The sequence below is a fragment of the Pelobates fuscus genome, chromosome 1 (genome assembly GCF_036172605.1).
Source record: "Pelobates fuscus isolate aPelFus1 chromosome 1, aPelFus1.pri, whole genome shotgun sequence".
Classification (NCBI taxonomy): Eukaryota; Metazoa; Chordata; class Amphibia; order Anura; family Pelobatidae; genus Pelobates; species Pelobates fuscus.
In genome coordinates, this window is record NC_086317.1 from 125,765,323 (window position 1) to 125,792,768 (window position 27,446).

Consider the following 27,446-nt stretch of genomic DNA (forward strand, 5'->3'; position numbering starts at 1 on the left):
GACGGATTTGGGCCACGTCGGCTTGTAATGTGTCTTGAAGGCCCGCTAGCAGTTCTTTCAGGACCGCTGTTGTGACTGGAGCCGAGTCTGGTGGTAAGGGTGGCGGCTTGGGGGCCGGTAATGTAGGTACGTGCTCCTCCAACTGCCCCATTTGAGAAATCATCAGAGACATCAGAGGCATAATCCGCGAAGGCGGCCATCTTGGGTTCCCCAGCTCTATGGGCCTGTCGCCAGAGTTCCCCTATGTTCTTATTCATGCCTGGCTTGTCCGGCTTAGCTTTCTTGGTCTTGCGACCCATTGTGCCTTTGCCTTCCCGGTGCTCCATTTCGGGATTATGTGGGAAGGGTTTATAGCCCTGTATTCTGCATTAAAGTGGCTTGTTGGTGCCGAGCAGTTCCAACATACAGCCATTCAGTTCAGCAGTTTGGCTCCGCCCCGTCCACAATCTTTTTCACTACTTAGTTGATATGCCCCATTTTTATTGTTATTTTTAGTTGGGGATCTATTTAACTGTTCTAATCAGATTGCTACTGTTTGTTTTGGTAACTTTGGTTGCTATGTGTATCTTTTTATTTGGTGCTGCCTGTCCTTTGCGTCTGTATGTATATGTGTATTAGTGTGTGTATCTGTCAGTCTGTGTATCTGAGTGTTTGTTTGTATCTCGGTGTCATTGTGCATGTGATTGTATGTGTGTGCGTGACTATGTATCAGTGTGTCTGTGTATTTGCATATATGTCAGCAGTGTCTGTATATCTCTTTTGTGTGTATGTGTATCAGAGTGTCAGTGTGTGCACCTACGTGTATGTGTCTGTATCTGTGTGTCAGTTTGCACCTGAGTGTGTATCTGTGTTTGTGTCTGTGTATCTGTTAGTGTGTGTATCTGTGTATCTGTGTTTCAGTGTGCATGTTAGTGTATGTCTGTGTGTAACTGTGTGTCTGTATATTTGCATGTATATTAGTGTGGGTATCTGTATATCCTATGTGTGTACATACAGTTGCAAGAAAAAGTATGTGAACCCTTTGGAATAATATGGATTTCTGCAAAAATTGGTCATAAAATGTGATTTGATCATCATCTAAGTCACAACAATAGACAATCACAGTCTGCTTAAACTAATAACACACAAAGAATGAACTGTTGCCATGTTTTCATTCTTTGTGTGTTATTAGTTTAAGCAGACTGTGATTGTCTATTGTTGTGACTTAGATGATGATCAGATCACATTTTATGACCAATTTGTGCAGAAATCCATATTATTCCAAGGGGTTCACATACTTTTTTTTGCAACTGTATGTGTATCAGTGACAGTGTGTGTGTGTGTATCTGTGTGTGTGCCTGTATGGATCTGTGTCAAATGTAAAAGAACACAGGCAGCACTCCAGGATAATGAAGGTAAGCTTAATTTGTGGGTTCACCACCTCACCAAAACATAAGTGCAAAGTTTCGGCTCTGCAGAGTCTTAATCATGCAGGATTAAGGCTCTGCTGAGCCGAAACGTCGCACTTTTTAAAGCCGAGAGGCTTTACTTCACTGCATACTTTGAGTGCATACTCAGAGTAGTGAGCACTTCTCATAGAGAAGCATTGGATACAATGGTATTTCTATAAGATATATTCTATTAGCAGAGAACTGAGCCGTAGATGTGCCGTAGGACCCTATCGCTTCTCTATTGGAAACATTGGGATGACCTTGAGATCATCAACGGAGTGACAGTGTGGAGACAGGAAATATTCTATTTTAATACACTGTGGGGTCCAATTAATCTAAATATAATAGGAGCAGTTTATAAATGTATATATTTCTTAAATAGTTAATAGTTCCTTTAAAATACCTGACTGGACAAGAGCTCCCCATCAATTACTATTGATGACACAACAAGAATAAATTATATAATTAATGCTTTGTGATCTCACCTTTTCTATCACCACTACTGTTCCTCTGCTCTAGGTACAAATTTAAGTCCACTTTTTTTATTTTGGATTTCGGAGAGATTGACTGCTGGTCCAGGAAGTTTCACTGCCCCAGGAAGTTGTTTCTTCTCTTCATTTGGTGATTCTTGTGGAACACTCTAAAAATAAAAGTAAAAATAAAAACATATGTATATATAAAAAAGTTTTTGTTCGACAATTGCCTTGTAAAACAAATGTTGCATCAACGGTAATATTAAATGTTACAACAAAACAGATCAAATATTTATCAGAACATTTTTTTAAAAATTATTTATGCTCAACTAACAAGTTAGAGAGGGAATTTAGGCATACAGCAATAGAGATATATTAGACAAAACAAACAATAGTATTAACAACCATCAATACAGCACGTCTCAAGTTGGCGTAAACCGGGAGCCAAGGGGTTTATTATTATGTATAGCTAAGGTCCAATTCGAGTGCCTGGCCATGACAGGGCTAACAGTGAGCCATTATTAAAGATCACTAGTTACAAATTTGCCTTTCCTCGGTTCGATTTATGTGAAAAAGTCCAACAGAAGGACGAAACTCATCAAGCAGGATACACTGGCTACTGAGCTCCAAGGAGATCCGGAGGCAATCACTGAGTGAACTTTTCATCTTTTAAGTCCACATATTTCCATCTGTTTATGCACTTTATCCCTGGGACTGTAAACAGATGAACGATTGGACTCCAGAGCTTGAAGTGCCTCAAAGATAAGTGGCCGCTTAGTAGGCAATGTTTTTATAGCACAATCTTGTTTATGCAACTTGTCCTCTGAGTGTCAGTTTTGCCTTATTTACTTTTTGTGTACTATATAAAATACTACACTATAAGTTTTTCCTTTTTATTTGTTGTTTCTCTCTTTATTGTATGCATAAAACCTTTGCTAGGACCCAATTTAAAGTCAAAAAGCTTATTAAAGGTAATACTTGTTTGCACATTTTTTTTTGCCCCGGCTTGAGTGTTTATATTATGCATTTTTGTTCTTTTTGCGCTAAAAACTTATATTTATATACAGATATTTTCACGTTTTGAATTTGGAACCATAAGAGGTGGTTCAATCTGTAGGCAGCACAGTCACACATTACATTAGACAAGTGTACACCCCTGAAACCTCATTATGCTTTGCTTTGGATCTATTTCGGACAAGGAGGTGGAAGGGGGAAGCCCTGCGGGCAGCCAGGGCAAATAGGGGCTAGAATTACTATCTGATGAACACTAATTTAACAAACGATCAGCCAATACATAGGATCACTTAAAGTTAGTTAATTAAAGCAATAATGTTTGCATTGTTTGACTTCATATTTTATATTACATAAAGACATTAAATCTCAGAAAAACAAAACATTTCATTATTGTGTCATGTTCTTTCCATGTTATCACATCTAGTCTATAAACATACATTAGAATGTATACTCTTCCCCAAAAAGGATCACATCAGTTCATTAATATCCCCAATTATAAATGTATGACTTTGTAACGTCTTTTTCCCCATGGATGTCATTCTGAACATTCCAAATATATAGAGAGAATAAATCCCACAATAGCATAACTAACATACCTCTTTTAATGTGGAAAAGAGGTCACCCTCCACGTGCCCTGATTAGCAACACATGCCTCTTTAATCCCTTCTTAAAGGAACACTCAAAGCACCAAAACCACTACAGCTTATTTTAGTGGCTTTGGTGTAAGAATTCAGCAGCACAATATAATTGGTTTCACAGTTGAGCTTGATGGACTTTAGTCTTTTTTACTATGTACTATGTTACTATGTAACTACTATTCATCTATGAATGCAGTCATCCTATATTTTTATGATCTGTTGTCACCCATAGAGGTCTAACACCACAACCGCTACAATAACATGTAGTAGTTATGGTGCGCCTGCATTTCGTGGTGATAAAATGCAGTTAAAAATATCTGATATAATGAACATTTGACCACGTAAGCTGTTTCATACTGCCCTACTGCCCAAACTTCTTTCACAAAAGGAAATGATCACCTTACCAAAACCAGGTATAGTGAAACACATGGAATTGGAATTTAAATCCAGTTTTCCATTTATATCATTGGTAAACCGCAAACTATCTCTAAGGGTATGACTTTCACTACTGAGAGACTTCTTGAAAATTATCAACAGATTCTATTACAACAATGTAGCACCTAATGGTGCTTTGCTACCATAATGGTAACTTACCAAGACCTTTACAATGATCTAGCACCTTGTGTGGACCTTCCGTATAGTTCTGGGCACAAGAGATGAGGGATTAAATTGTCTGTATTAGCACCAACACCACTTTAGTTTAAAGAGTGGTGCACAGATCGAAGATACTTTTTGCAGTTTCATTAGTCAACTATATTATTTTTTTATTATTTTTTTACCTCCTGACACATTGCTTGGAAGCTATAGAAGGATGCTGTACTATAATCAGGCTAGCTCGTAAAGATTGCTTTTTAATTCAAAATTGAATTTGCTTCTCATTTTATTACGCCCCTTAATATTAAACAATTGCATTGAATATAAGGTTTTAATATGTTCCCTTAGTGTGTAAGGATTTCCTCTACATATTAATGTATGTTGTATATTTTTTTAACTAATGGACCTTATTATTTGGTGCATCTTACACTTACAGGTGACATTTTTGTTATTTTATGGTTGGGGGATTTCAACTTTAAAGACTGATGATCCACAGTATATGTGGGCCACATTTGTGAAATAGGATTACATATTTAGTGGTGCCCTTACAGCTTTGCGTATGCATGTCTTGATAAATTCTGACAGTGGGGGCGGAGCTAAGCTGCCAAGCCGAGCGGTCGCACTGGAGAGGAGCTCCGGGCAAAAACGCTACCAAACGTCTGAAATCAGGGCAAAAACGTACCAAACCGGCGGCCAGGCGACCTGGAGGAGCTAGCCCTAACATTACAGAGCCAAGCGCCAAGCATCCCGACCGAAACCGGAGGCTCCTAACCGGGGATAGACCTGAGGCCTACCAGACAAAGCAGGGAACTGCAACCACCCACCTGGAGGTCTCCCCGGCATACTTTCGAACCCCCCCCCCCTGCCGGAGAGGGATATCCCGGCAACTACAGCATGAAACACAACTAAAACACTGAAGGGACTGTCCTACACAGCAGCACTAACGAGCATTGGGTCACTGAGAAGCAGCTAAGATGGCTGCCCAGCGAAGGACCCAAAAACGAAGCGCCCGCGCTCAACCACCCATGAACCCCCTGGAGGACTTCGACAAACTCTGCGAGAGCCTCTGGACCATGCTGAGTGAACGTGGAATGGCTTACCACCGGGCAGCGAAACTAGTGGCCACGTGGATCCGTCCAGCAACCAGGCGGCGTCACTACAGGCATCCACCACAAGCACCTAGAAAGGCAACCAGACCCCGCAAACAATGCCGAGCCCAAAAGCGGGAAACGACGCCATATTGCATGGGCAAACGCAAAGACCCCCGCACTCAAGAGGACAAGACTGCCAAACCAGCCGCCCACACAAGCCACTCACCAGCTCCGAGAACCGGCGCCCAGCAAAGCCCATCTCTGTCCCTCCAAGTCAGAGCTGCAAACCGGGGAGCTACGCGTCTGAACACTCTACTGAACACCGACGGAGCGGAGCCCCAACGCAGGTACGCCTCGGAGGACAAAAGACAAGTCCATGCAGTGGGCATCGGCTGAGGGACTTACCTTTGAATCGCCCACGTGAACATGCCACACTTGCATTTAGGGGGCACGCTGACATACGAACTACCTACACCACGTAAATATAACAGACTGAATTAAGCAATTGCCACTAGGCACTCTAATGGCGTCCGGAAGGCCCCAGGACGTTTTCTTTTCTTTCTTAGTCTAAAGCTGTCTACTTTTTATGTAACGAATTGTAAATATGTTTGATTGTTAGCATTGTCCCACACTTCGTTATGACCGCACATGCAACACGCTTTGTCTAAACCTGTGCACTTATATGTGACAAACTATTAACTTGCCTAACATGCCCCAAAATCGTTGACCTACCAGAAATGCTCATATATATAAACGCTAACCTCACGACTTGCCAAGCATACACTATAGCATGAAGCATTATGCCTGAATGTTTTTGGCACACCATAAAATAGGGCACTGCTCTACCTCACAACGTAGCTAGCAATGGGCAATACTGCTCCTACACGACCACTTACACGAGAAAGGCAGCACCCACTCCGTAGCACCATGACCCAGCCAGTTTAAAAAACCAAAACACAACGCAATACTATTAAGCGACTCACAATACTACATCGACTAAACTGGTCTACGGGTATTGCTACCGTTACACATGACACTGCATTTTCACTAACTTTTACTTTATTTCATGATCGGACAGATAAACGATGTTATTTTAGTTTAGCTTCTTTTAAGATATGAAAATGTCTCAGTCAGAACGACCGAACCGTGCAATGATTAGCCTAAATATATAAAAAATGTGCAAGGTTATCTTTACCCCTTCCTGTTAAAATGTTTCATAATGCGCTGGAGGAGTGCCTTTGGGGTACCTCACAAGCGACTGTACTTTGCTTATGCACTTCAAAAATAAAGAATTAAAAAAAAAAAAAAAAAATTCTGACAGTGGATAAAACGCGTTGTCACAGGGGAACAAACGTGTCAATATTATTAATTGGAGACATATTTTTCCACCCAGACACCAGAGAGGTATGGATCATTTTTGGTTTCACAGTACCTCTTCTCCACAGCAGACTGAGTCAGACAACTAAAGTTATTCTAGAGCAAGATTTTGAGAGAATATTTTGGGTTTTATTAACACATATTAGCTACCAGCAATTGTTTTGGATAACCACATATCAATTGAACCTCTGTTATTTCCCTATTGAATCTTTGCTCTGATTAGTGATCGACTTCGACAGTAGCCACATGTGATGTTTGCTTTGTGGATCAAACGGTGGTGTCTATCTACCAAGTCTGTAACCTCTATGTTGCGTTAGTGGGTGCTTTTTACTCACAGTTTTACAATACAGTTTTTAATAAATAACTATTTTAATAAGATATACTTATTCAAAATTATTTTACATATATTAATATTATTATTATTATTATTATTATTATCCCTGTGATATTTTAGGCTATAACTAAAAATAAGCATGAGTAGTCTTGTTCTGCAGAGAAAATATGTCTCAAAGGCAGCAAGAGCAAGTGTTTGTCAAGTTTCAAATACATCTCAGTTGGAAGACAGATGACAACTTTAAAAACACATTTGACACTGTTATATTTCATTGGAGACATCATACTTCTACAGGGCACATCTGACAGCAGATAAGATATAAATGTGAGACACACTTGGTCCATCTATAACTAAATCATTTCAAATCGCACAACTGAAAAGTTTGAATGGCAGAAAAAGTCAAACTTATGTTAATATTATGATGTTAGTAAAACTTAAAAAATAATGATCACTCCAGCAATTGCACATTACACAATTAAACATCACAGTTCATATCAGACATTCTATGTAGTGGATCTGTCATGCTTGGTGATATATAGTGAGATTGCATGGGACATTTTATTTTGCTTTCCTTTACATTTCTATGGCTGTTTATTATGAATTTATGTGTGTTTATAACATGTTGCACAGTGTGTTAATGAGAAAGATAGAATCTTTCAAAGTTATATTTTCAGCCTGACACTAGTCTTGTATTCAACTCCCGGTGAAGTTAGACATGCCGTCTACATGCAGAGATTGTAGAGCATCTTCCCAACAGGGTTTAGTAGCCTTTTATTTTGGTTACGTAACGTAGCAAATAATATATGGAAGCGTTACATTAAAACTTTACCAGTCAAAAAGGCTAAAAAAAAAAAGTGCAGTATTACAAAACCATGCAATCTCAGCCAATGCAACGAGTGACCAACTTAATCCAATTGGAACTCAAACAAATGAAGGGAGCACTAACTATGCAGTTAAACTACAACTAATACAAAAAAAACCCTCACAAAACACGAGAGGGGAATTTAAACTGCCATAAAATGCAGACAAAGTAAAACAGAATAAACACATAAAAATTATGATGTGGAAAGCACCCTATAATAAGCAGCTAGCCTCGAGCCCCATCACCGGATTAGAGTCCATCCACTGGCAGTGCAACAAATCTGATATGCTATAGGCAGACTTTAACTCCTGCAAAGACCTGCAGGAATATTTTGAGAGAACTACGGCCATGGATTCGCTATTTTTATACACGACTACTGCACTCAGCACTTTATAGTATTAGTAATCTATATTATGGCTGGCACTTGTGAGTGACATGATGCCCAGAATTTACCTTGCAATTGCGGCACCCTAGCTCAAGTTTTAACCATATGTAAATTAGAGACAATCTGTGATTATATAAAAATAAGGTAGATGTAATCTAATGAGTATCCAGAAGTAGTTAAGGTGAGTATAAAATACCTTTAAGAAATAAGAGCAGCGTCTTATATATGTATAAGGCTGAATAAAACGAAATATAATTCAATTAAAATACCAATGAATTGGTGAATAAGAAAGTACCAATGTTTCCAATAGTTAAAGTCTCAGTCTGGTAGAAGTATCACAACAAAATGTTGATCCAATATATGCAATGTTAGCTTGTATCAGATAGCTCCCGCTATTGGACCAGCTGGGGTTTATCTACTGAACAAGCTTTTGTATATAGTACAATAACAGTGATATCTTCTTCAATTGGTTTTGTATCAGTGATTTGTACACTGGATAAAAATGTATGTACTTTGAGATCATATATAATGGTCTTAAGTAACATATATTTACCGATAAAATGGAGATCCATAGTGCTTACTGTGTTGAATACTTTGATAAAATTGCTGAATTAAAATGCAATCACAATTTGCAGGTCTCTAACGAGTGTTTATGGAAAGGCTTGTTTTTGGGGGTAGTTGTCACAGTCCTACAGTTCGGCCGGTAGATGAAAGATCTGTAAGGTGCCACGTGCGTGTCACTGTTCTCTCTTTTGCGTTCCAATGCAACTCAGTAGTAAAGCAATTTGCGGTAAGTGCCGAAATGTTTCCTGTCCTTATGCGTTTCGTGAGTAATCTCTCACTTCATCAAAGTCTGTGATTATATACCTTTCCAAGGAGGATCTGCAACTGGCTCCGGTAATAGGATCTAGTGCACACTGCCGGTGGATGGACTCTTAATTCGGTGAAGGGCTTGAGGCTTCCTGCTTTTTATAGTGTGCTTTCAACATTGTAATTTTTACGTGTTTATTCAGTTTTACTTTGTCTGCATTTTATGGCAGTAAGAATCCCCTGTCTCATTGTTCTCTGGGGTTTTATGTATTTGTTGTAATTAAGTGATGATTTATTTTAACTGCATAGATTGTTAGTTCTACCTCAATTTGTATAACTTTTTAACAAATTAGTGTGTCACCCTCTTTAAAGTATATCAGCTTTTCTAACAAAGGATTCAATTTGTTTTATCTCTCAGTATCACTTATAACTATTTTTATATTATTCTTGTTTCTAAGCCAATTGAAAACCAGGATTCTCAACAGAAAAAGAACCCTTCCACCAACATTTGGACTATGACCTTGGACCTAAAAAATGGTGTTGAGCTATTTGCATCTTATGGCTAAGTTTAATTTTTAAGCTTTTTGTATTTTATTTAAACACAGATGTTTGTGTTTTTGTCTCACATATTTATATATATATATATATATATATATATATATATATATATATATATATATATATATATATATATATATATATATATATATATATATATATATATATATATATATATATATATATATATATATATATATATATATTATATGCTTTGCCTTTTCCAGCAGAGATTGGTGCTTCTGCTTACATAAAAGTACATCTTGTCATGACAAATCTCTACCAAGCATACAATACAAATGCATTTTTTTACTAAATGCATTACATATACAATTATTTGTTACTAAATGTATTACATATAAAAGAGGATGATTTTTAACTTATTTCTCCACTATACACAAAACCACAAATAACTGAAAAGTAGAATTGCTGTAATTAAGACGTTTCATCATTTTTTTTATACAATTAAAGTATAAAACATATTATGATGCAGGCATGAAGGTTTTCAGGGAAGAAGATGGTGTCACCCAGTAGAAGTGTGGCAGAACAACAAGGAAACACTCTCAAAGGCCTAACATTCTGAAAATATCTACAGAAATTGTACCAACAGGCCTTGGGGCAATACACCACTTATCCGAAACTGTACCAACAAAGCTTATAACAAGCTGGCTGAAAATCGTGTTCATTTTAGAAGATTCCGTTCTGAGTCTGGCTACTAAGGTAGTCAACGTAGGAGACAGATTTTGTCAAAACAGTATCAAACGGTGTGGAACCACTAAGGTGCTGACTGCAGTACTGTACTCTTATGTACAAATGTTCTTCCAAACTACACTAGTTAATAGTATACCAGTACACAGGCTGTCAAAGCCAAACATCTGCCTGACAAAAGTACCTGAAACAATTGTATGATTTACCTACTAATGTATAAGGAACATCTTCTTCCTAGTGCTAGGAAACCTGATGACAGTATAATATTAATTTCCTATATATGGACCTGTCAGGTGCCAGAATGCAAGAAAAATAAATACAAAAAAATCCCAGAAGAATTAAATTTAGGGACTTGTATTATATGCATGGTAATCTGGGGCAGGGGTGCCCAAACAGTAGATCTTCAGATGTTGTAAAACTACAACTCCCATGATGCTTTGTATGCCTTTAGAATGCTTTGAGAATGACAAGGCATCATGAAAGCTGTAGTTTTAGAACATCTGGGGATCTACCTTTTGGGCGATTTAGGGAGTGTTAAATGTGACCATCGAATGTGTTTTAGGTTATAGTTTTAGGACATTTTAGTTATTAAACACAAAAAGTTAAGAATATGGACCTTTTTTAGAATTCTGATTTTATAAGAAAACGCAGAACACAAAAAAGAGTTTTCCAAAGGGTTTGTTTGTATTTATTTTTATTAGAAGAAAGTTGTGTTACTGAAAAGATTGCTTAGCAACTACAGATAGACGTCTAACTGTGAGACACAATCTATTAAAGAGACACTGCCAAAACAAAGATGGTGGCAAGTCAGGCTTCTCGAGATGTCTGTTATTTGCTAAATAAGGATGCCAGCCCATGGATGACGCCAGGACACTATTGATAGCGCACTAATAATAGAAATAAATGGTCACAAATGAGTAATCAGTGTGCAAGTCACATCAACAAAGGGCAAGAAAAAAAAAACAAGAATTGTAAAAAGTCTAAAGAAAGATGAGTGAAGGGAGACACTGTGGCTCAGATATGTAACACCAGCAGAGCAGTTTCTTACCATAAATAAATCTTGTACAGTATCCCATGCAACCATTGCACTGTTTTTTTTCACATATTAATTAATTAATTGCTGAATACAGGATTGACCTTGAAGCTACATTTTCAGCAACAAAGTTAACTGCACATACATGGTTCTGTTACATGGGGGGTCTGTATGCTGGGTGGATGGTTTTCTGAATTTGGATTTTATAGTTTCATTTAGTTTACAAGATAAGTGACTGTCATTTTTACTCTTGCGTTATTTGGTGCACAGTAAAAAAAAAATGTTTTCCTGATCCAATATGGCAGCATTTAATTATGGGTTAGCTTTGCTCCTCACAGCAGAAAAGACAGGGAATAGAAGAACAGGCGGTCTTTTTTCCTGTATATCACAGCAGTTTGGAAGGAGTCTGCTTAAGCAGGCCTAGATTATTCTTTAATGCTCACCAGGTGAATATTTTTGTAGCCCCAGCCAAGGTTCAGCCTCTAATTCCTGAAGACCAAGTGAACAGCACAGATGTAAGAGCTACCTCTGTGGGGTAGTAGCCCTTTTAGTGACTGGGGGTCTGACCTTTAACCCCTTAAGGACACATGACATGTCTGACACGTCATGATTCCCTTTTATTCCAGAAGTTTGGTCCTTAAGGGGTTAAACCTCTCCCTGAGGGAATGAAAGTGGTCCACTGGATACATGAGACAGACCCAGGGCTAAGCTTTTTTCCCTGAAGACCCAGTAAACAGCATTTCTATAAGGTGACTGTCTGGGTATGCCTCTATGAGGTATACCACCATGTCCTGGGTTTGTTTTAAACCTTCCCTCACTGGTAATGATGCATGGCATATGGGGTACAGATGGAAGCCTACAGTTTAAATAGTTTAGGTTGTAATTTGTTCAAAACCCCATTTGCCGCTGAAACACATGCCTGCAGCAGTTTATCTGTCTCCGTGGCTGCTTAGCATGTTTTCCCACCTATGGAGAGTACATTAGTAATTTAGATTAAAGACTAGTATCTGGCTTTTAGTTCCTCCCAGTTGCTTACATTGAGCTTCCTTCAGAGTAAGTATGTGGTTGTTTTGTTCTCATGAGGACAAATTAATATCTTTTGACTATTCTACTTATTTATGTGTCTGTTGCCACAGTGTATCCAGTGCCACTGGTTACCACCTTTCATTGGTGTCCTGCCTATTACATATTACCTACTTATATTGATAAACAGTCTCTAATCATTTTAATTCTAATGTTTGGCATCATTTGTACTATTTACAGTATGTTTCATCTTTGAACGTATGTCCCGATATTAGACTAAATGCTCTACTTATAATTAGTAGTTGCCACAATGTTTATGCTTCATCCTTATATTCTTTCAGAGTCTGACATTTGTAATATGTAGTCATTGCTGCAGTGTTTAAATAACAAGCCCTATTTCTCTACTAAGCTTTGCCTTTTTTACAGGGAGATATTTTTTTGTGTTTCCTGTAACTACAAGTAAGTAGCTCACAAAAATGTAGCAGTGACAATTCTGTCTTTACTTAATACGTACTTTCAGAGAATGACTGACTGAATTTTCAGTTGGATTTATTCTCCTTTTTTATAGCAGTGTATGACTGTTTTCAATAAGCAGTGTCTGGAATTTCAGGGTTGGTACCCAGTCTGGTGTCTGTCTGGAAGTTATGCGTTTGACAAGGTTCTGATTTGAAAATGTCATCTAATGAATATTCCCACTATATTAGATAAAAAACATTAACTTCTGGTTAAACTATGTTTATAATTTCTAGACCAAGTCTTTATGTTTCAAGGAGGTTCTTCTCTAATCTATTTTATTTTTCTCCATAACAAGACAGATGCAAGATCGTTGTCTCGTTTTCAGGAGTTTATCTTGTATTAGTCTAGACCTGTTCCTTTTCTAAGTTTGGTTATCATGACCTTAATTCCTACCTGTCTCTATAATTCTCCAGGATATTCCCTATAGTTTAATACCAGTGGGGTGCTGACCAGCAGCCTCCGGGATACAATGACTTGTCTGAGCAGATATAATGACAATATTCTGTTTATTACTTGGTTGGCTTTTGATAAGGCTTATTAGGTTAGTGCAGCTCAGTAACGGGTTGTATAACTATTAACTGTATTTGAACTCTGTCCCTCCTACTGAATATACTATTTGGATATTACACATAAGCAGGGCATTTTGGCGCCCCTCACCCTCCTTTAAAAAAAAAAATGCATCTTCACCTGTGTGTATTTCCTCCCAAGCCACAGGCATCATTTTTCAGTCACACAGGTACACTGTCATACAAACACAGAAATAATCATACAGAGACATACAGACACAGACACATACAGTCAGAGACATACAGGCAAAGACATACATGCATACAGAGACATGAAGGCATATAAAGACATGCATACATACAGAGGCATACCGTCATACAGACACATACAGGCATACAGAAACTTACAGGCATACAGAAACATACATACAAAGACATACAGGCACATACCTACATACATACAGAGACATACAGGCATACAGACACATACATATATACAGGCATACAGAAACATACATACAAAGACATACAGGCATACATACACATACATATGTACATACAGAGACATACAGGCATACATAAACATACATAAGTACATACAGGCATACATAAACATACATACAAGACATACAGACACATAAAAACATACATACATACAGAGGCAAACCGTCATACAGACACATACATACAGAAACATGCATACAAAGACATACAGAGACACACAGACACATACATACATGCGTACATACAGAGACATAAAGGCACAGAGTTACACACATGCATACAGATACATACATGCATGGATACAGAGACATACATACATACAGAGACATACAGACAGAGACATACATACATGCATACAGAGACATACATACATACATACATACATACAGAGACATACAGACAGAGACATACATACATACAGAGAGAGACAGACAGAGACATACATACTTACAGACAGAGACATACAGAGACATACAGACAGAGACATACATACAGAGACACACATACTTACATACATACATACAGACAGAGACATACAGACAGAGACATACAGACAGAGACATACAGACAGAGACACACAGACAGAGACATACAGACAGAGACACACAGACAGAGACATACAGAGAGAAACATACATACATACAGACAGAGACATACAGACAGACATCCATACTTACATACATACAGAGACATACAGACAGACATACAGACAGACATACAGACAAAGACATACAGACAGAGACACACAGACAAAGACATACAGACAGAGACATACATACTTACATTTGTACAGTTCAATCTTGTCCCCTGGGTGCATGCTGTCCGGCTCTGTGGAGTCCTGCAGCCCAGCCCCATCACTGGGCGCCAGCCGCGCTGTGCGGTACACAGGGAGCAGGGATATGATGTCATATCCCCACCCCCTCCACACAGCCTGCGGCAGTCGCCAGACACCAGGGTAGGAGGTGGGCAGGCAGAGGCTGGGCTCCGCGGGCGGGAATCTATGGGCTGCGCTCGGCCACGCTACAAATAGTAACCGGCTGGAGGGGAGCGCAGTGCGCTTCCCTCCTTCCGGTCAGCCTGACATTGCACCCCCAGGGCTGGTGCGCCCTAAGGCGGCCACCTGGGCCGCCTTATGGTAGCGCCGGCCCTGCACATAAGTAAATGCTGCCTTGCTTGATCAGGAATATGGAACAGTGTTTCATACGTATCATTTTCTTTTCCTGATCATTATTCATGGCAGCAGTATGTTCCCACTCATCTACTATAAGAGCTGTGAAGATAATTACAAAGAATACCTGATGGGGAGAGGGAGGATATATTTATACCAATGTCAGAATTCTATTTCCTGTCCTTTCTGCTGTGAGGGGAGGAGCTAGCCATGAGTAAATACTGCCATGTATAATGATAAGGAAAATAAAATTATGGTAGGTATGAAACAATTTTCCTTATAATATACTCAACAAATAGGTATTCCCACTGTGCCCTCTTTCTTTTCTTTCGTGAAAGTTTGAGTTACCTGTCATGGACACCACACAAAAGAATACAACTTAAATATTTTGGATGATATAATTACAGTTATGCAAGAAATATCAGAATACAGGTGAAGTCCAGGTCTCCAATGTAAAGTTTGAAAAATACTGTTTAGAAATGTAGTTGAGCCTCGGATGCTATAGTATGCTGTACAACACTGACACACAGTGGCGAAAAATCTGTTATCGATTTTTCTAAATATTTTTACTGAGTTTACCTAGTTATTACTACTTACAGAAAAATGCATATCTCAGGATGTGTAAATCACAAAAAATATATATATTATAAAGTTTAACAAGTGCATTTATGTCCTGTCAAATCTTTGGTATAAGTTAGTAAAAGGTATAAATTGATTTAAATGTTGTATAAATTAATAAACGTATGCTAAATATCAGAAACATGTAGCATCCTTTTAAATAAGAAAAACTAGGAATGCAAACCCAAATTAAAGCATTAATATTAACAGTACATAAAAAAAATGGGTATAATCTGTATTTTATGTTGCCATACATACAGTTGTGCTCAAAAGATTGCATACCCTGACAGAAATTGTGACATTTTGGCATTGATTTAGAAAATATGACTGATCATGCAAAATATTTTACTGAAGGAAAGTGGTCAAATGAAGCCATTTATTATCACATAGTTGTTTGGCTCCTTTTTAAAACATAGTGATAACAGAAATCACCCAAATGGCCCTGATAAAAAATTGACATACCCTTGAATGTTTGTCTTCTTACAGACACACAAGGTGACACACGCAGGTTAAAGTGTCAATTAAAGGTTAATTTCCCACAACTGTGGCTTTTTAAATTGTAATTTGTGTCTGTGTATAAATAGTCAATGAGTTTGATAGCTCTCATGTGGATGAACAGAGCAGGCCTGATACTGAACCATGGGGAGCAGAAAAGAACTGTCAAAAGACCTGCGTAACATGGTAATGGAACGTTATTACGATGAAAAAGGATATAAAAAGATATCCAAAGCCTTGAAAATGCCAGTCAGTGCTGTTCAATCACTTATTAAGAAGTGGAAAATTAGGGGAGCTCTTGATACCAAGCCAAGGTCAGGTAGACCAAGAAATATTTCAGCCACAACTGCCGGAAGAATTGTTTGGGATACAAAGAATAACCCACAGATAACCTCAGGAGAAATACAGGCTGCTCTGAAAAAAAGATGGTGTGGTTGTTAAAGGAGCATAATACAACGATACTTGAACATAAATGAGCTGCATGAACGAGTTGCCAGAAAGAAGCCTTTACTGCACCAATGCCAAAAAAAGCCCGGTTACAATATGCCAGACAACACCTTGACACGCCTCACAGCTTCTGGCACCCTGTAATTTGGAGTGACGAGATCAAAATAGAACATTATAATTACAACCATAAGCGCTATGTTTGGAGAATGGTCAACAAGGCCTATAGTGAAAAGAATACCAACTGTGAAGCATGGTAGTGGTTCACTGATGTTTGGGGCGGTTAGCTCTAAAGGCATGGGGAATTTTGTAAAAACTGATGGCAAGATGAAGTCTCCTGACCTTAATATCATCTAGCCACACTGGTAAGATCTCAAACGTGTGGTTCATGCAAGACGGCCACAGACTTTGTATGACCTGGAGGCATTCTGCCAAGACTAATGGGCAGCTATACCACCTGCAAGAATTAGGGACCTCATAGACTACTATTACAAATGAATGCATGCTGTCATTGATGCTAAAGGGGGCAATACACAGTATTAAGAACTAAGGGTATGCAGAGACTTTTGAACATGGATCATTTCATTTTCTTCTTTGTTGCCATGCTTTGTTTAATGATAGTGCCATGCTGTTACAACCTACAGTTGAATATGAATCCCATAAGAAATAAAAGAAATGTGTTTTGCCTGCTCGTTCATGTTTTCTTTAAAAATGGTACATATATTACCAATTCTCCAAGGGTATGCAATCTTTTGAGCACAACTGTACAGCAATTGTGCATCTCTTTATTTTTGCTTATACCTTCATAACAATAAAAACATTTTTAAAGGATCAACCAACCATCTAGACAGCAAATTTAAAACAATGAGTTATATCTGTAACTCACTACTTTCACGAATCCTACATAGTATACATTTTCCATGGACATCAATCAAAACCATGCTTTGATTCAAATAGTCATAAAAACATTAGAGATTGTTCATGTAAAAAAATAATCAGTGATGGCTCACCCTTGCACTGTGTGTAAGCCGGGCATCACAGAAAACTAATTCACAAATATCTGCATTAACAAATTTAGTCTAAATTGACCTCGGCCTTTTGTAACCTCAGCTGTGGCATACTTAGAACGCAAAATGTCTCCCACAGCAATATTATTTTCTGGCTTTAATCATTTCTACAAGAAATTTAGAATCATTGAACTTCTCAAAATCAGATGTCCTACAAAAGACCTTGATGACCACAACTGACTACCTATTCTCCCCCCCACCATCCTCCCTCCTATCCTACACCTTCTTATCTTCATACCTCACCTGGACTACCTTGCTTCACTTACCCTTTTCTCCCATTCTAAATAATGAAAACTGTTCACAATGTTTCTTACAAAAATATGATGTTCATTACTGCTTTTACAAGAGGTAATGCATGACGAATATACGTACCGAATAACGATGTTCTACCTACTTTACACTGTGACAATATTATGGATGTAACAACTGTTATGTATCAATGTATACAACTGTGAACTTGAAAATTCATAATAAATTTTTTTAGTAAAATCGGGATGCCTCTGCTTTTGATTTTTCTGCATTATAGTAATTATTATTACCTCTTCTGCATCAGGTGTATATTCTTTTCTCTTGGGCGGCTGTCCAGCTCCGGGCCGAAATGCTCCCATAGGGATGTTGATATTGGCCTAATTGAAAGCACAGAAATGTATATATCATTAAATATTGATAATACAGGCTAGTGTGATGCTGTGATACAATTCTAGTCACTAATGTACAGTTTTGCATTTGCAAAAATCTCTTAAATAATTATATTCAAACTTTTGTGAAAAGAATAATATAAAATGCACAAGGGTCACATGCAGTGATGTAACGTAACATAGAGCAACACTGACATATAAATACAAATACATCTGCAATTAAATTCGTGGTGGGAGACCGAGAAATGAAGTGAATGCATGGAGGTAAGTCAGACATTATTCTCCTGTTCATGACAAGGAATAACTGCATGGATGATGTCACTAGACATGCAATCTGGGCCAGATTAATATAGGCGTGGGTGGAGCTCCAGGCTCATCCTGCTGTGATACGTTGACACTACTTGATAATCTGTCAATATTGCTGCTAGCTCCTCCCTCTTATCCTGATTGAGCTCTGGGTGAGCTGCAGACTATGGCTATACCTCTGATGTCATTAGGGGAGGTCTTTGCAGTCTGCAGCCAATCAGCTTGTAGGAATGAGGTTGATATGGACATGCTGCTGTAGACTGCAGGGAGGAGAGGGATAAAGCTACTGCATGGTTAGTTAGGGAATAACTATTATACATTTACACACCACAACGTCATATTCCTGCAATTTAAGGCTCTCCTGCTGTGGTCTACAGCTGTCATGCTGAGCCTTTTTTGTTGTTGTAAATATTAATTTTATTGAGGCACAATATTACGGTACAGAATGAAGAGATAGTTTATTGCGAGTCAAGTCAAGTATACAGTGGCATCTTACATAGTAACCTGGAGCATATCTGCCTCATTGTTATAGAGTAAAACAAGTTAGTACTATTAGACATACTGTTAGGCTAGGCAAACAAATAAGTCCTCTCACATTGTGGTATGTCAAGCTTTGTTGTTGCTATATAAAGTAAATTAAGATAAGATGCTTCTCTCTGCGTAGAACACACTAGATAACAGTAAAATAAAAGGGAACAAGCGTATTCTAGTAGCTAGAATCAAAATGAAAAATACAATTTAGTTCAGGCTAATTGCAGGCTAATGCATAGTAACACGACTGGCTGTCCTTAGACAGCTGCTTAGGACCTCATTATGCTGAGCCTTAATCCGGCTGAGTTTGATAAGAGTAGCAAGCCAAATGAGCTATAGGTTGAGACAAGCTCATCATAAAATAAAATTTTTACTCTAATCTAATGCACCATCAAATCGAATGCACACTTTCATTTTTGAAGTCTGGAAGTCGAAAACTGTTTCAGCTGGCGAGTGTAATGGGTATTTGTACAAAAAGATGCTGTACACAGAAACCAAGTCTCGCATACCTGTCGCCGCAATATGAATGTAAATTTAGAATTTCACCCCAACTAAGAAATACCGGTATTTTAGAGGAAAAAGATCAGCACAGTTTCATAATACCATAGCCTGCAGATGTTCAGTAATAAATTAAAGAGTGGACACTACAGAGATTACTACAAATAGAAGAAACCCTGCAGAGATCAGCTAGCAATGTTTTCAGACTTGGGCTCATCTTATTGAATATTTACTGGAGATTTATGGGTACTCTCAAGCACGGCCTTCAGTAAATATACTTCAAAGTGTGCAATATTCAGATATGTATTCTTTATCTGCTTTGCTGTGGTACACATTAGGTACGACTTCTGTCGTGCTAACTTTTCAGAACTGTAGCGTAAGTAAAGTTTATCCTTACTCTTAGTTGGCATAGGTTTTGGAATTTAAAAATTATGAACTGGATTTGGGCGTATTAGATTAGAGTACGAACGGGGAAATGCATCCCCCATGTGATTATAAGATCACATGGGGTAAGTTACCCCCCATTTTTTTATATATTTAATTAAGCGCTCCACTAATAGGTGCAGGTTTTCCCAACACCACCCTACACGTTGTATATTTTGGGTGTGGATAAGAGGGTATTCCACAGAAGTGTTTAGAGCTGCTGTTATCTATTTATCCAGTACAGCACTGTTTGATAGATCTCACAAGATCATGTGGGGTAAGTTACTCCCCAATTTTAATATATTTTATTAAGCGCTCCACTTATATGTGCAGGTTTTCCATACACCACCCTACACATTATATATTTTGGGTGTGGATAAAAGGCTATTCCACACAAGTGTTTAGAGCTGCTGTTATCTATTTATCCAGTTCAGCACGTTTTGGCAAACACCCCTCCTGAATAGGAGGTGTATTTTGTTTGAATCAAATGCATAGAGACTATAGAGACCGCAGTTATGGGCAGTGTGTACTGGGTCATACAGAGCCCTCAGTAATGTGCAGTGTATATGGGAGTATGTAAAGGAGATTTTGGGAGAGATAGTGGTAGAAAAGGAATATCAGAGTAAAAGACACTGGAAATAGAGACTGAGGAAAACATGATAAAGAAAAGAATAACATCAAAGGGAAGAACATGGAAAAGGTAAACACCCTTTATACATACAATAGACACATTAAATGCACTGGTATGTCATACACAGTATGCACATATATTGTATACATCACACCTTAAAACTGGATATGCATCATAGACATCACATATGTACACTGATCAACCACAACATTAATACCAGCTGGCTAATATCATGCAGGTTTCCCTCATGCTGCCAAAACAGCTCTGATGCATTGAAGCATGGACTCCACAAGATCTCTGAACATGCCCTGTGCTATCTACTCCAAGACATTAGCAGCAGATCCTTTAAGTCCTGCAAGTTGTGAGGTAGGGCCTTCTTGAATCAGATTTGTTGTTCCAGCACATCCCGCAGATGCTCAATCAGATTGAGATCTGGGGAATTTGGAGGCAAAGTGCTGACCTTGGACTCTATGTCAACGTCCTCAAACCATGCCTGAACAAGTTTTGCAGTATGGCAGGATGCATTATTCTGCTGAAAGAGACCACTGCCATCAGGGAACACCATTGCCATGATGGGGTGATCATGGTATGCAACAATCTCCAGGTAGGTGGTACATGTCAAAGTAACAGCCACATGATTGCCAGGACCCAGGTTTTCCCAGTAGAACATTGTCCAGAGCATAACACTGCTTCCACCAGCGCACCCTCTTCCCATAGTGCATCCTGCTGCCATCTCTTCCCCAGTTAAACAACACACACACCCCCGACCATTCCATCGGATCTAAAAGAAAACATGATTCATCAGACCAAGGCAACCTTCTTCCACCATTGAAGATGCTTGTTTTAGCGGTGGACAGGTGTCATTATGGGTACTCTGACCGGTCCACTACTATGCAACCCCATACCATGCAAACCGTGATGCACTGACAGCTTTGTAATGAAATATATTTAATGACCTTTAAATATCTGATGTGTTGTAGGATTTTATCTTTGTAATATGAATATTATAAGTCTTTATATTAGTTGAAATTAATTTAATTTCAAACTACTTTCAGACACAGGAACGAAGAGGCCCTATCTATTCATCTAGTATTACAGACTTTCATTGTATATCAATGATCACCACATATGGTTCTAGTTTAGATAATAATTGATGAAGGCCTGTTGATATTAACCTTTGACCCAGCTTTGCAAGCCAGACCAATTTCTGAAGGCATTCATTTAACGATGTATATAGTAATGCCCTTTGTGTAAATTATATTTTACCGACCCAAACGTATGGCTTTAACCCTTTAAGACCGGAGGGCGTACTATTACGCCCTATTTTAAGTGGCTCTAAACGCCGCCGGGCGTAATAGTACGCCCTCCGGTCTTTTGTTACTTACCCGGTCGCCGGGGATCCCACGCCGGCGATCGCGGTTGGGGGGACTCCCAGGGAGCCCCCCGCAGCACGTCCATCCTCCTTCAGCCCCCCCGGGCCATGTGAGAGTGGGGTCCTTGCGAGGACCCCACAATCACATGGCCGGGTTAGCTGTCGCTGTTTTGCCAGCAGGGGGACTGCCTGTAATGACAGGTAGTCCCCATGCTGGCTGGAAATAAAATAAAATAAATTAATAAGTGTAAAAAAAAAATATAATATACTTAGATCATATATATATATATATATATATATGATCTAAGTATATATATACAGATATACATACACACACACACATACACTGTCTAGGTGTATTTTACTATTAATATATATATAATTATATATATATATATATTAATATCAAATTACAGGTAGACTGATACTGATTAAATATATATATAATTATTGTTATGTATATATATATTTATATATAATATTAGAAAAAATATGTAAATACGTTAAAAATAAAATGAAAAAAATAATTAAAAAGAAATAATTAAAAAATATATAGATGTGTGTTATTTCGTTCTAACTGTATTGTGATATTAATATATATATATATTTATATCAAAATACACATAGAACGAAATAATATATATCTATATACATAAATATATACGTATATATCACTATATATATCTATATATAAATAAAAATATTTCTAAAAAATTATATATATATATATACATATATATATACACATACGTATATATATACATATATTAATTCTACACATATATTTATGCAATATTTTTACATAATTAGGTATCTTAATTAATTACAATTAGCGGGACCTGCCTGACAACCCATGCCGAAAGTAAAGGGAATTTAATTTGCTAGCACTATATTTAACCCTATAACTTTCCAAGACACCATAAAACCTGTACATGGGGGGTACTGTTCTACTCGGGAGACTTCGCTGAACACAAATAATTAGTGTAATTAGTGTAATATTACGTTGCCTTTGAGACCCTATGGTAGCCCAAGAATGAAAATTACCCCTATGATGGCATACCATTTGCAATAGTAGACAACCCAAAGTATTGCAAACGGGGTATGTTCAGTCTTTTTTAGTAGCCACTTAGTCACAAACACTGGCCAAAATTGGCGTTTTTTGCATTCTTCACACACAAACAAATACTAACGCTAACTTTGGCCAGTGTTTGTGACCAAATGGCTACTAAAAAAGACTGGACATACCCCATTTGCAATACCTTGGGTTGTCTACTATTGCAAATGGTATGCCACTATGGGTGTAAATTTTATTCCTGGGCTACTATACAGTCCCAAAGGCAACGTAACCAATCTGGCGAATTTCAATTTCAAATGTAACGTGCTATATTTGACCCTGTAACTTCCCAAAACACCATAAAACCTGTACATAGGGGGTACTGTTTTACACGTGAGACTTTGCTTAATACAAATATGTGTATTTTATTGCAGTAAAAGCAAACAGTATTATGACATTGACAGTTAAAATGTCATGTAGAACTTTTCTGCCATTGTTTTCATATTAAATTATGTTTCATAGCTAAATATTTGATATTAAAATGAAAGCCCGGTTTCCCTTGAATAAAATGATATATAATAAGGGGGGGTGCATTTAATATGAAAGAGGTGAATTACGGTTGGACAGACATATGGCGCAAATGCCAGGTTTTGTTTACGTTTTGTTTTGTTCACAACTTGTACATTTGGCTCAGTCCTTAAGGGGTTAATCAGAGATTGGATATAATGATTACTAAGCCACCGCTCTTTTTTTCTATAATAGCTACATATCTATAACCTTATATACACGCCCCTAAGTAACTGAATTTTAGACATATAAAAACGTTTGCAGTTAGGAATTCTTTACCAATATTGTTTAACATCAACCTTGGATATGATCTAGAAGTGAAATACATTGATGTATTGGTCCAGATGTGTGCAAAGACGTTATGCTATTTTCAGATGGTGTGTATGTTTGAATAAATATACATGTTTGGCTGCAAGACACTCTGATTCGATTATTAGAATACTGGTACAAAACAGCACAAAACAGCTAATTTCCTACATCTAACATGGCAAGCATTTAGTTTTTCAGCAATTTCAGCTACAGCAGCTCTCCTGTGTGATTGAACCAGAAGGGCTAGCCTTGGATCTCTAAATGCATCAGTGATCATTTGGGACCCATGACCCTGACGCTGGTTCATCAGTTGTCCTTCCTCGCACCACTTTTGGCATTGATGCAATGTTTTCCTATGGAGAAGCTTTAATGCGCATGTTGCGAGTGCCTCGCACATGCATTAGATCCCATTATCGCCGTGCCACTGCATGAGGAAGACACCAAGCCAGAGCCGAGGAGATATTGGCACTGGATTTAAAGGTAAAAAAGGCAAAAAAGAGTTTTTAACCCTTTACACGTTGGACAGTTGGGGGGGGCCTAATACGTTAGGCAAAGGGACACTAAAGTGTTAGGAATACAGATTTGTATTCAGAAATCTATATCATTCTCTTAAATCTAACTCCAAGGCCGCCATCAGGGCATGACAACCGCAACGGTTGTCATGGGCCCGGCGGTCCTGGGGGGCCCGGACTGCTCAGGTCGTCCGGGCCCCACATTCAGTGGGAACATACCGGGTCGCAGGGGGTCCTGCGACCCTGGTATGTTCCCACTGGGCCAGCCTCTTCTCCTGGGGGGCCCAGCAGCCGGTCACCTCAGGGCCCCCCAGAGGCTGGCCCTGCTGACACCCGGCGGGCTCGCGAGGGAGCACTCTCCTCTGAGTGCTTCCTCTTCCGCTCCCTCGCGCACCGTACTGATGCCGGAGCCGGAAGATGACGTCATCTTCCGGCTCCGGCATCAGTACGCAGCGCACGAGGGAGCTGAAGAGGAAGCACTCAGAGGAGAGTGCTTCCTCGCGCGCCCGCCGGGTCACCGGGTGTCAGGAAATTTGAGTGGGTGGGGGTGGGGAATTTGAATGAGTGGGGGGGAGAGGGAAGGCAGGAAATTTGAGGGAGGGAGGAAATATGAATGAGTGGGGGGGAGAGGGAGGGAAGGGAGGAAATTTGAGTGGGTGGGGGTGGGGGAATTTGAATGAGTGGGGGAGAGGGAAGGCAGGAAATTTGAGGGAGGGGGGAGGGGGGGAGGGAGGAAATATGAATGAGTGGGGGGAGAGGAAGGGGGGAGGGAGGGAATATGAATGAGTGGGGGGGAGAGGGAGGGAAAGGAGGAAATTTGAGGGAGTGGGGGGGGAGAGGGAGGAAATTTGAATGAGTGGGGGGAGAGGGAGGGAAGGGGGGAAATTTGAGGAGTGGGGGGGAGAGGGAGGGAGGAAATTTGGGGGGGAGAGGAAGGGAGGAAATTTGATGGGGGGAGAGGAAGGAAATTTGGGGGGGGAGAGGAAGGAAATTTGGGGGGGAGAGGAAGGTAGGAAATTTGGGGGGGGAGAGGTATGAAATTTGGGGGGGAGAGGAAGGAAATTTGAGGGAGGGGAGGGAGAGGTAGGAATTTGAGGGGGAGAGGGGGTAGAGGAAGGGAGGAAATTTGAGGGAGGGGGAGAGGAAGGGAGGAAATTTGAGGGAGGGGGAGAGGAAGGGAGGAAATTTGAGGGAGGGGGAGAGGAAGGGAGGAAATTTGAGGGAGGGGGAGAGGAAGGGAGGACATTTGAGGGGGGAGAGGAAGGGAGGACATTTGAGGGGGGAGAGGAAGGGAGGACATTTGAGGGGGGAGAGGAAGGGAGGAAATTTGAGGGGGGAGGAAGGAAATTTGAGGGAGGGGGGAGAGGAAGGGAGGAAATTTGAGGGAGGGGGAGAGGAAGGGAGGAAATTTGAGGGAGGGGGAGAGGAAGGGAGGACATTTGAGGGGGGAGGGGAAGGGAGGAAATTTGAGGGGGGAGGAAGGAAATTTGAGGGAGGGGGAGAGGAAGGAAATTTGAGGGAGGGGGGAGGAAGGAAATTTGAGGGAGGGGGGAGAGGAAGGAAATTTGAGGGGGGGAGAGGAAGGAAATTTGAGGGGGGAGGGAGGAAGGAAATTTGAGAGGGGAGGGAGGAAGGAAATTTGAGGGGGGAGGGAGGAAGGAAATTTGAGGGGGGAGGGAGGAAGGAAATTGGAGGGGGAGAGGAAGGAAATTGGAGGGGGGAGAAGGAAGGAAATTGGAGGGGGAGAAGGAAGGAAATTGGAGGGGGGAGAAGGAAGGAAATTGGAGGGGGGAGAAGGAAGGAAATTGGAGGGGGGAGAAGGAAGGAAATTGGAGGGGGGAGAAGGCAATGAGAGGGAGGGGGAGAAGGAAATGAGAGGGAGGGGGAGAAGAAGGAAATGAGAGGGAGGGGGAGAAGAAGGAAATGAGAGGGAGGGGGAGAAGAAGGAAATGAGAGGGAGGGGGAGAAGAAGGAAATTGACTGGGGTAGGGGGAGAGATTGACATCCATCACACACACACACAATGCCCCCCTTGCACACAGAAAAACACACAATGCATTACACACAGACACACATACACAAGCAATGCATCCCTTACACACAGCAACACACAATGCACCCCTTCCACACACTCAGTGCATCCCTTACAGACACACACACTGCATCCCATACATACACAAACTCACCTTGCAGCCCTTACACATACAAACACAGATTCACACAATGCATTCCTTACACACATCAGGACACCCCCCCCCCCACACACACACACACACACCTGTGAACAAACTCATTGGTGGAACATGAAGGTGGACCCTGGGACCCAAACCTTGAGCTGTGTAAAGGGCCCTCAAAAAATGGAGCTGCTTCTCGTTCTCCCAGAACATTGATTTTTGTGACCACAGTTACAAACCGCCTCCAGAGAGCCTGTTCTACACCAGACCAGTGGAGCCAGACGGCAGCTGAAGCCCATCATCATCCTCATCTGGTTGTAAGTAGGCAATCTAGTATATCATTCGTGGCACCAATCTTTAATTTACCTCACATTAAAGGGACACTATAGTCCCCAGAACCACTGCACTTAATGTAGTGGTTCTGGTGTCTATAGCCTGTCCCTGCAGGCCTTTTATTGTAAACACGGCGGCACTGCAGCACTGTGTTAGTTAACATGGCAGATCATATGGGTGGGGCACTGTGATGTCACATGGGGGCGGCAAACTTTACTTTTGCCTAGGGCGGCAAAAATCCTTGCACCGGCCCTGCAGACACTGCATCCCTGTGGGCGGACTCGGGGGGGGGGGGACACTCGGGTGCAGGCGCCGGGGGGCCCAGACCTTGAGCTGTGTCAGGGGCCCCAAAATTTCTGATGGCAGCCCTGTCTAACTCTAGTCACTATCTTCCTGACAGCTGCTAGAGGCACTTCCTCCTCCAGACTGAGTAAAACCCTGGGAAAGTTT

At 39.9% G+C, this 27,446-nt stretch overlaps 1 protein-coding gene across 1 annotated transcript in view; it reads right to left on the reverse strand.

The window, feature by feature from the left end:
• Window positions 1–27,446, reverse strand: part of SMPX (small muscle protein X-linked) — a 79,533-nt gene that overhangs the window by 18,597 nt on the left and 33,490 nt on the right. The window contains exons 3-4 of the mRNA XM_063444299.1: window positions 18,188–18,274; window positions 1,916–2,070 (exon numbers count right to left, since the gene is read on the reverse strand). Of these exons, the coding sequence (XP_063300369.1) occupies window positions 1,930–2,070; window positions 18,188–18,274 (228 nt within the window). The 3' untranslated portion in view covers window positions 1,916–1,929. The remainder of the gene's footprint in view (window positions 1–1,915; window positions 2,071–18,187; window positions 18,275–27,446) is intronic.